The sequence below is a fragment of the Pistacia vera genome, unplaced genomic scaffold (assembly GCF_008641045.1).
Source record: "Pistacia vera cultivar Batoury unplaced genomic scaffold, PisVer_v2 Contig150, whole genome shotgun sequence".
Lineage (NCBI taxonomy): Eukaryota > Viridiplantae > Streptophyta > Magnoliopsida > Sapindales > Anacardiaceae > Pistacia > Pistacia vera.
Window position 1 is genome coordinate 244,533 of NW_022195577.1, and position 10,085 is coordinate 254,617.

Consider the following 10,085-nt stretch of genomic DNA (forward strand, 5'->3'; position numbering starts at 1 on the left):
TTCTCTTCGGTTCGAGACACCTTTTCAGGCTCTTGGTAAAGCAATGAATGCTCTAATGGTCCCGAACTTACCACCTTATGTTTTTTGCTGTATCGCATTTGTTCATCTCCATAAACATCAACGCAACAAGTTGTCCCCTCGTGCATTGAAATGTGTTTTCGTTGGGTATGGCGTTCATCAAAAGGGGTATCGATGTTATCATCGTCCAACTCAACAAACGTTTGTAATGATGGATGTTGTTTTCCATGAAGAGTTGATGTATTTTCCTTCTAAGTCTGAACTTCAAGGGGAGCATTGTCAAGAAGAAATTCAGACTCTTGACTATGTTGTCCAAGATGATGTTCAAGATGTGGGAGACCATGAGTCACAAACTAGACCTATTGTTCGACAAGAAGATGAAGTAGATGATGGTAATGTGGAGGTGGTATCAAACCCGTCCATAGAATCTTCTCAGTCTGAGTCTCTTATTCTTGGTATGTCACAACCATCATTTATTGAGAATGTTCCTGATTTAGAGTCTGAACCAATTAGGAAACAGTTAACACCACGTAGTACTAGAGGGATTCCCAAACCAACATACGAACCATAGCTATCTAGTAAAGTCAAATGCCCCATGAGTCATTATGTGTCTAACCATCGTCTATCAGAATCAAATATGTCATTTGTGAATCAATTATCTACTGTATCTATTCCTAATAGTGTGCAGGAAGCCTTATCTGATCCAAAATGGAAAGTTGTTATGAATGAGGAAATGAAATCGTTACAGAAGAATGAGAATTGGGAACTTGTTGATCGTCCCGTTCACACGGAAAAAAGACTATTGGATGTCGATAGGTTTGCACTATGAAGTATAAAGCTGATGGTACAATTGAGAGATTCAAAGCAAGACTAGTAGCAAAAGGGTACACCCAAACCCATGGGATCAACTATACATAGACATTTGCACCCGTAGCTAAAATCAACACAGTACGTGTCTTATTATCTTTAGCTGCAAACCTGGATTGGCCATTACAGTAGTTCGATGTGAAGAATGCTTTCCTACATGGAGAATTATCTAAAGAAATCTATATGGATCCTCCACCAGGGTGTATTTTACTAGTGAAACATAGCCAAAAGGTATGAAAGTTAAAGAAGTCATTGTATGAGTTAAAACAATCTCCGAGAGCATGGTTTGGGAGGTTCACCAAAGCTATGAAGTTTTTTGGCTACCATCAGAGCAATTCAGATCACACACTATTCCTTAAAAAATAGCAAGGAAAGATCACTGCACTTATTGTATATGGGGATGATATGGTGGTTACAGTAAATGATCCAGAAGAAAAGAAGGCATTGCAAAAGTACTTATCAGAGAATTCGAGATGAAGGACCCAGGTTCTTTGAAATATTTTCTCAGAATTGAAGTGTCTCAATCTAACAGAGGTATCTTTCTATCACAAAGAAAGTATGCCTTGGATGTGTTGCAGGAAACTGGTATGTCAGCATGTCAACCAACTGATACACCAATCGAAGAAGGCTTGAAATTAGGAGTCGAGACTGATCAAGTACCAGTTGACAAAGGGAGATACTAGAGACTTGTGGGAAGATTGATGTATTTGTCTCACACTAGGCCAGATCTTGCTTATGCATTAAGTATAGTCAGTCAGTTCATGCATAATCCTGGAGAGCAGCATATGAACGCAGTTATGCGTATCCTGAGATATTTAAAACATGCTCCTGGAAAGGGAATCTTATTTTCTAAAAATAAGGACTACCAAAATGTGCATGCGTATATTGATGCTGATTAGGCTGGAGCAGTAGATGACAAACGATCTACTTTTGGTTATTTCACTTTTGTAGGAGGTAATCTAGTCACGTGGAGAAGCAAGAAACAAAATATTGTGGCACGCTCAAGCGTTGAAGCAGAATTTAGGGGAATGGCACTTGGGATTTGTGAAGCTTTGTGGCTAAGATTTCTACTACAAGATTTGGGTTATCAACCTAATCAACCAATCCAGTTATATTGTGATAATAAAGTAGCATGTGACATTTCTTACAATCTAGTTCAACATTATCGTACGAAGCACATTGAAGTAGATAGATTTTTCATCAAAGAAAAACTGGATGAAAAGATTATTGAACTACCCAAGATTCGATCAGAGGATCAATTGGCCGATATTCTTACCAAGGCTATCTCCAAACGTATTTTCTCATAAGTGTTAGACAAGTTGGGCATGTGTGACATCTATGCACCAACTTGAGGGGGAGTGTTAAGATTTTCATAATATTGTGTAAATATTATGTAATCTTTTAGTTATGTCAGGTATACGATCTTAGAATATTCTAAAGATTATGTAATCTCCTAATTATGTCAGACAAAAAATTGTGTAGTCCGCAATTGACATAATTAGGGGATTTAGAAGATCATATACTCCCTATATAAAGGGTGTAACTCCTTAGTGATAAATCAATGAATTGAAAACATACAATTCTTCAATTTTCACATCTGGATCATATCATCACCCTTTTCATGACATTTCCAAGCTTTGCATCTCTATTATTAGCAAAGTGAAAGAAAATGAAAGCCGACCATTTAAACGTACAAACAAGAAGTTTATCTTAAAACAAGTACAAACAAGTAGTTTGTTCCAGAAGAACTACAAACAAGATTAAGAGTCGAAAACCCAGGCAATCATAAGCCACATTATTAATAGCTGCATGGGTGTGATTGTTTGTTTGACCCAAGTACGTAGAGAATCATCCAACTCATGAGCCAGACAATCAAGGACAACACTATCAAAAGCACCATCAGTAACAGTACTATTCTCAGTATAAGTGAAAGAAAATTAGAGTCTGACGGCCGCCAGTTGTCCTCACCGTCTTCCTCATCGTCCCTGTTGCGTCGTCTTCGTAGTCTGCATAAATGACTTGGGCGTATGTTCTCAGCTCGCCCACCCTTGCTATACTTTATATGTTTAGTCTTTTGGAAGACAGTATGTTCGTCCTGAAAATAAATAATAAACAGAATCTGTATCAGTTACTAGTATGGTCATCATTAATTTCATAAGAGCATATTCATAAGCAATTCTAGACTCTAAATACCTTCGGATAGAAACCTATAGGGGCAGACTTGAAACCTTTGTTACTGAATCCACCATTGAAATCCACTACCATCAGACTATCAACCTGTGTACATGGACAGCAAGCACAAATTTTAAACTAACAGTTATAGAAATAATCGGATCAAGCTATTCATGCAAGCCTCTTGCATCTCGCATGAACAAGTAAAAGGATCATGACAAATGAAAAACAGAGCACGAACTCATGACCATGGAAAAACAGAGCAGCCACACTGTTTCATAAGGTATGCTACTTATAATCCAATCACAGAACACCATATTGATGGTAATTAAGCAGTATCTCTAATTGCATTTTGAACAATATCAAGCATCATTAATTTTATGAGAAAATAGTCAAGTTCATGATGGATATCAAAAATAAGATGTGAAGAGACTAAGAACAAGAATATAATGTATAAAATATAATTGATACGAACCGTATAAGCTTCGATTTCACAGAATGGTGAACCGCTTGCCCTCAAAATGCTTTGATTTTGCACTGCACAACGAGAGAAAGCTGAATTTACCACAAGCAGAAATCCAAGAATGCATTTTCAATTTAAAAGCATAGTTAAGCCAAGAAAACCTTAAGAGATAATGGTATGTAAATGAGTTCTCCCACAGTTTGGTGACTTCAAGTTTAATTGATTGCCAAGTGAAGAGAAAGAAAAACCTGTAGGAGAAAGGGTTTGAGCTGAATAACTCTTAAGCTCCTCTTCAACTGGCAGGCTCAAAAACTTAACCTCCAGTTAATTTGGACATTTTCTCATCAACTTCTTCTAAACTCATTCCATGATCGATCAGCTACATGTCAAGATTTATGTTAATAAAATATGGGATGAAATTTATAAGTTAACAGATCAATCTATCACCTGGAGAAAGCCATAACACTTGCAGGAATCGCCAATTTGTTGAGTAAGCTGGCTTTTACCACATCCCAAGTCAACAATTAGGATGCATTCGAATTCAGAAACTTCAGATAGCCTGCGTCCCTTGGAGGGTTTCGGCAACTTTGACTAACAAAGACTACGAAGTAGAGAAAATAGAACTTCGGTTTCCATAATGCAAAGCTGGTTAGAAATATTCTATTCCATTGACAGGACCCACTCCCTCGGTTGTTTCTTTTATTATTCAAAACACCTGTCCTATTAAATTCTTTTCTTCCTCCTTTTCTTTTTTTTTTCTTTTTTTTTTTTTTTACATTGTATTTTAATATGTATTATGCCTAAAAATATAAAGGCTGACGTCAGGACCTTTAGCCTGTAAAAGTCAGATCATTGGAACAACCATCGTCTGCGTCTGTCAGGATAGTGGGTGCACGTCAGGCTAGTCAGGAGGCTGTGGTGCTCCCACGTGTCCAATCCCTGCTCTAAATCGCGCAAATCACTCTGGAAGGTGGGCAATGTGACATAAAGAAGGATTTGCACGGATAATCCCACCAACTCGCAGATTTAGTGATGATTGCCTCAAGGCATCTGACTATAAATTAAGAATTCATCTCTCATTAAGGGGATTCGCACATCTTTTACTTAATTAATTACTCTCTCTTTTCTCAGCATTTGATACTTTGTAATATCATTATAAAGTCAGTCAGCTAATAGCGACCTGACCCCGATCATCAATATAAGCATCAGTAGACGTAGGACTTGCTACCTTAGCATCCGAACCACTTTAAAAACTGTCTCTATTGCATTTACTATTTCTCATCCATTACTTTCACATGTGATTTCGGGGCCCCTTGCAACATTTCGCACGTGCGTTTCGTTGGTGCAAAATCCCGCATCAACAATATGTTTAATTTATTTTTAGATCACTGATTATTTGGAACCGTGAGGTTATGTTCCATATATATATATATATTGCCACCAAAACTGACTTCAAGTTTAATTGATTGCCAAGTGAAGAGAAAGAAAAACCTGTAGGAGAAAGGGTTTGAGCTGAATAACGCTTAAGCTCCTCTTCAACTGGAAGACTCAAAAACTTAACCTCCAGTTTGGACATTTTCTCATCAACTTCTTCTAAACTCATTCCATGATCGATCAGCTACATGTCAAGATTTATGTTAATAAAATATGGGATGAAATTTATAAGTTAACAGATCAATCTATCACCTGGAGAAAGCCATAACACTTGCAGGAATCGCCAATTTGTTGAGCAAGCTGGCTTTTACCACATCCCAAGTCAACAATTAGGATGCATTCGAATTCAGAAACTTCAGATAGCCTGCGTCCCTTGGAGGGTTTCGGCAACTTTGACTAACAAAGACTACGAAGTAGAGAAAATAGAACTTCGGTTTCCATAATGCAAAGCTGGTTAGAAATATTCTATTCCATTGACAGGACCCACTCCCTCGGTTGTTTCTTTTATTATTCAAAACACCTGTCCTATTAAATTCTTTTCTTCCTCCTTTTCTTTTTTTTTTCTTTTTTTTTTTTTTTACATTGTATTTTAATATGTATTATGCCTAAAAATATAAAGGCTGACGTCAGGACCTTTAGCCTGTAAAAGTCAGATCATTGGAACAACCATCGTCTGCGTCTGTCAGGATAGTGGGTGCACGTCAGGCTAGTCAGGAGGCTGTGGTGCTCCCACGTGTCCAATCCCTGCTCTAAATCGCGCAAATCACTCTGGAAGGTGGGCAATGTGACATAAAGAAGGATTTGCACGGATAATCCCACCAACTCGCAGATTTAGTGATGATTGCCTCAAGGCATCTGACTATAAATTAAGAATTCATCTCTCATTAAGGGGATTCGCACATCTTTTACTTAATTAATTACTCTCTCTTTTCTCAGCAGTTGATACTTTGTAATATCATTATAAAGTCAGTCAGCTAATAGCGACCTGACCCCGATCATCAATATAAGCATCAGTAGACGTAGGACTTGCTACCTTAGCATCCGAACCACTTTAAAAACTGTCTCTATTGCATTTACTATTTCTCATCCATTACTTTCACATGTGATTTCGGGGCCCCTTGCAACATTTCGCACGTGCGTTTCGTTGGTGCAAAATCCCGCATCAACAATATGTTTAATTTATTTTTAGATCACTGATTATTTGGAACCGTGAGGTTATGTTCCATATATATATATATATTGCCACCAAAACTTTATTAAATATATTTTTCACCCTTAGTTTGGTTTATACTAATTTTAAAGTTAATAAATTTTAAAAAATAAAGTCAATTATTAAAAAAAAATCAAAAAAAAAAATTATAAAAATTTGCGGCTTCGTGAAGTGAAGTAAACCTAGTCGCTCTACGAACTTAAGTCGTTTTTGTTTTTCTTTACTTCTTGTGTACACATTGAAGTTTGAACACATGGGAAAGTAGAAGTGACAATGATGTGCTCCCCAAAACATGCAACTATTAACCACTCATTCCCTTCTTTACGGGGAAAGGCTATGAATAATTGTAATATTGGAGTATTAGAATGAAGACTCAACTCACCAAACAATTAATACAAAGTCAAGAAACGAGGGAATGAATCATAATAAAACGCATGTTTTCTACCTTCGCATTAATATTCAAACACGGTCTTTGTAAACCCTTAAATAAGGAAAACGGTATCAGTATAATGATTTGTAGACCTTCTTAGGCAATTAAGTTTTAATATTTTCACGATCTAACTATGTTAAAAAAATATTGTGAAGTTATATATCAATTTCAAAGTTTCAATTATGAAATTAACGAGTCAGTCTATCTAAAAAAACAATTGTAATAAGGTTATAATTTCATAACAAAAGGAGATGAGTGTCGGATTAGGTTAATCGGATCATAATTGGCTGCTTGTAACTATTAATGTTTTGGGTTAACACATGATTATATTTACCAGTTAAATTATATATGCAGCCCATTTGCAAGTACCATATGAATTATTTATGTAATGAAACAAATAAATATCATAATTTAATTAGTACATACCGGTGGAGTTGCAGAGGTAGATGCGGATGCTTCTCCTTCAATGGCTTTGTACTCATTCATTTTCCACTCAGTTTTTCTTCCAGACAGAGCTCTTCCTCTATAGAAAACCATTGTTTCTCAATAAATTTAATACATATGTGACTCCCATTTATATAAGTTCTTTTTCTTTTGATGATATATAAGAGACTAAAACTAATCTCAATTTACAAGTGTTTCTCACGGTATTTCAGTGTTTTTATTTTCTCACAATGAAGCTTGGAATTTGATTACTATGACCATGGTGATCTATTAATCTCTTAATCATGTAGATTGATTTGTTCATGCTTGGATTGAATATCTTAAACTCTTTCCTATATTTTCAATAACCAAATAAACTAAATATTTAAAGCAAGAAACTTGTTTTTATTTTATTACTTAAAATTGAATCGCATTACAACACCAAAATTTTGCCTAATACATAACACATTTTCTTTTCTTTTCTTTTTTAAGTTTGTGAGTTCTTATAGAATTTATAGTGAAATAGAAGGATAAATGAAGTAAAAAATATTTTCATGGATGTTTCTGTATATATATTAATTAAATCTAAAGGGTATCGAATAGACTATATATATATATATATATTATATATATATATGCTATAAATCTACCATTTGATGATGAATAAATATAAAAGAAGAATAATTATTCCCCCTATCAAGTATGTAAATAACCCGTAATTTTTTTTTTTTTTAAATAATTTATGGACCTCTATACTATAGGTCTTATCATATGGTGAAATTGAGAATCCAATATCCATCCGGGCCAAACAGTTGGAGCCTAGAACACAAACTACAATGCAAGGCTCAAAATTTCAACTCTGGTCAAGGTCCAGCCCACATCATAAAATTCCTAAATTCCTATGTCCATCGAGGCAATTTATAGTATCACACACGTGTATATGTTGGCTCTGCAAGAAGGTTTGTGAGAAGATAAGAAACTTGTGGAGAGGCTAGATAGTGTGGTATTAGATGATATGGGAAGCCATATATATGAGGCATTTATATATTAGGATATTGTGGCTCGTTTTCCTATTTGTTCCTTGTAAAATAAAAAATTGTATGTTTTTAAGAAAACTATTGTTAAAGAAGACAATTGTAAATAGGAATAGAATTTAGGAGTTCTAATTAGAATTGAAATATGAATCCTATTAAAAAAAAATATATATCTCATATACTACTTATAAATATAGGGATGATAACTCATTCAAGACTATGGAGAATATAGAATATAAGAGCATATGATATTTGAGTAAAGGTTATTAAACGCCAAAAATACATCATGGGGAGAGTGTTTAAAACTGGGATCGTTTCAAACTAGTACTGGTTGAGATGGTAGAACTATGATTTTTTTCGCTCTGTTTTATGTATTGGGTTTATGGTGTTGTGTACTATTGTATATTGTGTCATGAAACTATAGTGGATTTTTTCATCCGTAGATGTAACAGGTTATGTCGAAACAATAAGTATCCTCTCTCTCTCTCTCTCTCTATATATATATATTATATATATATATTATATATATATATGATTTTGGGTGGGAACATGTCTTTTACTCACTTGTGAAAACAACCGCGGCAACAGCATGTCCCCTCAAACTCACGATGCGGCGGCTAGGGTTTCATTGATATTGCATTCAATTGAATACAAAAAGTATGATTTAACCTAAATACAAAGATATAATATAGGCTAAACAAGGAAATATGAAAAGACAAATCTACCCTTAATAAACAATAAAACAAAATAACTCATTTTCTAACAATCTCCCTCAAACTCACGATGCGGCGGCTACAAGCATCGAGAGTTTGCCAACTAGAAAACGAAAACGGGAAATAGAATGCGACTTGGTAAAGAAATCTGCAATCTGCAAAGAAGAAGAAACAAAGGGCAAGGTAAGGTGCCATGTTGAGATGATGACGAGTAAGGTGACAATCGATCTCAGTGCTTAGTTCGTTCATGAAAAACCGAGTTGTGAGCAATCTGAATAGAACTCTGGTGTCACATACATAAGGAGTGGGATGAGAAAAAGAAACGCCCATATCTGCAAGAACCAACGTAACCAAACAATCTCTTTGGTAGTAGATGCCATAGCACGATATTCTGCTTCGGTTGAAGATTGAGAAACAATGGATGTTTCTTGCTCTTCCAAGAAATAAGAGAATCACCCAAAAAGATACAGAAACCATACAGACTTGCGATTGTGGGATCACTGCCATGATCAGCATCAGAGTATGCACGCAGCTCCAAGGAAGAGGTGGATGGAAGTAAAAGACTCTGAAAGACTGTACCCCGAAGATACCGACAAATACGAAGAACAGTGCCCAATGAACTGTAGTAGGAGAAAGCAACAAACTGGCTAACAACATGAACAGCATATGCATATCGGGACGAGTAATAGTGAGATATACCAAACTCCCAACAACAGTACGGTATAAAGTAGGATCTGACAAAGGTAAACCATAGAAGAAGAATATTTGCATTAACCAATCGGAGTATCGACAGTCTTATATCAGTAAGTCTAGCCCGTTCAAGAATATGCAACATATTTCGACTGAGACAAAGATAACCTGGTGAGTAGGCTACCTCATACCCAAGAAATATGTAGAGAACCCAAATCCTTCATTTCAAACTGTTGAGCTAACTTTGTCTCAAAACTGAAATACCATCAATATCATCACAGTAATAATCATGTCATCAAAATATAAAGAAAAATGATACGACCTGCCTCAGTGCACAACAAAAAGAGCAGAATCATGACTACTAGAAGCAAATCAGGGAAGAGATCACAATAGAAAATCTCAAACCAGCACAAGGTGCTTGTTTAAGACCATATAACGCTTTCTTCAGCTTCAAAAAATAGCAGAATCATGTGAAACACCAGGAGGGGGCGCATATAAACTTCTCTTGAAGATCTCCATTCAAGAATGCATTTTAACATCAAGTTGAGAGATATGCCACATGACGAACCGAAGCTACTGCAATAAGAGTACGAATAGTAGTCATTTTTGCAACAGGAGCAAATGTCTCCAT

At 35.7% G+C, this 10,085-nt stretch overlaps 1 protein-coding gene across 1 annotated transcript; it reads left to right on the forward strand.

The window, feature by feature from the left end:
* Window positions 1–613: 613 nt before the first annotated feature.
* LOC116124177 lies at window positions 614–1,568 on the forward strand. The gene is made up of 2 exons (XM_031409891.1): window positions 614–834; window positions 1,316–1,568. The coding sequence occupies exons 1-2, from the start codon at window positions 614–616 to the stop codon at window positions 1,566–1,568; spliced, it is 474 nt and encodes a 157-aa protein (XP_031265751.1).
* The last annotated feature ends 8,517 nt before the right edge of the window (window positions 1,569–10,085 follow it).

Bases quoted from the DNA above. Each gene is read 5' to 3' on its own strand.
- LOC116124177 (XM_031409891.1), top strand. From the start codon at position 614: ATGAGTCATTATGTGTCTAACCATCGTCTATCAGAATCAAATATGTCA. The intron at 835-1,315 runs GTTTGCACTATG...TAAATGATCCAG, and splicing joins AGACTATTGGATGTCGATAG to AAGAAAAGAAGGCATTGCAA.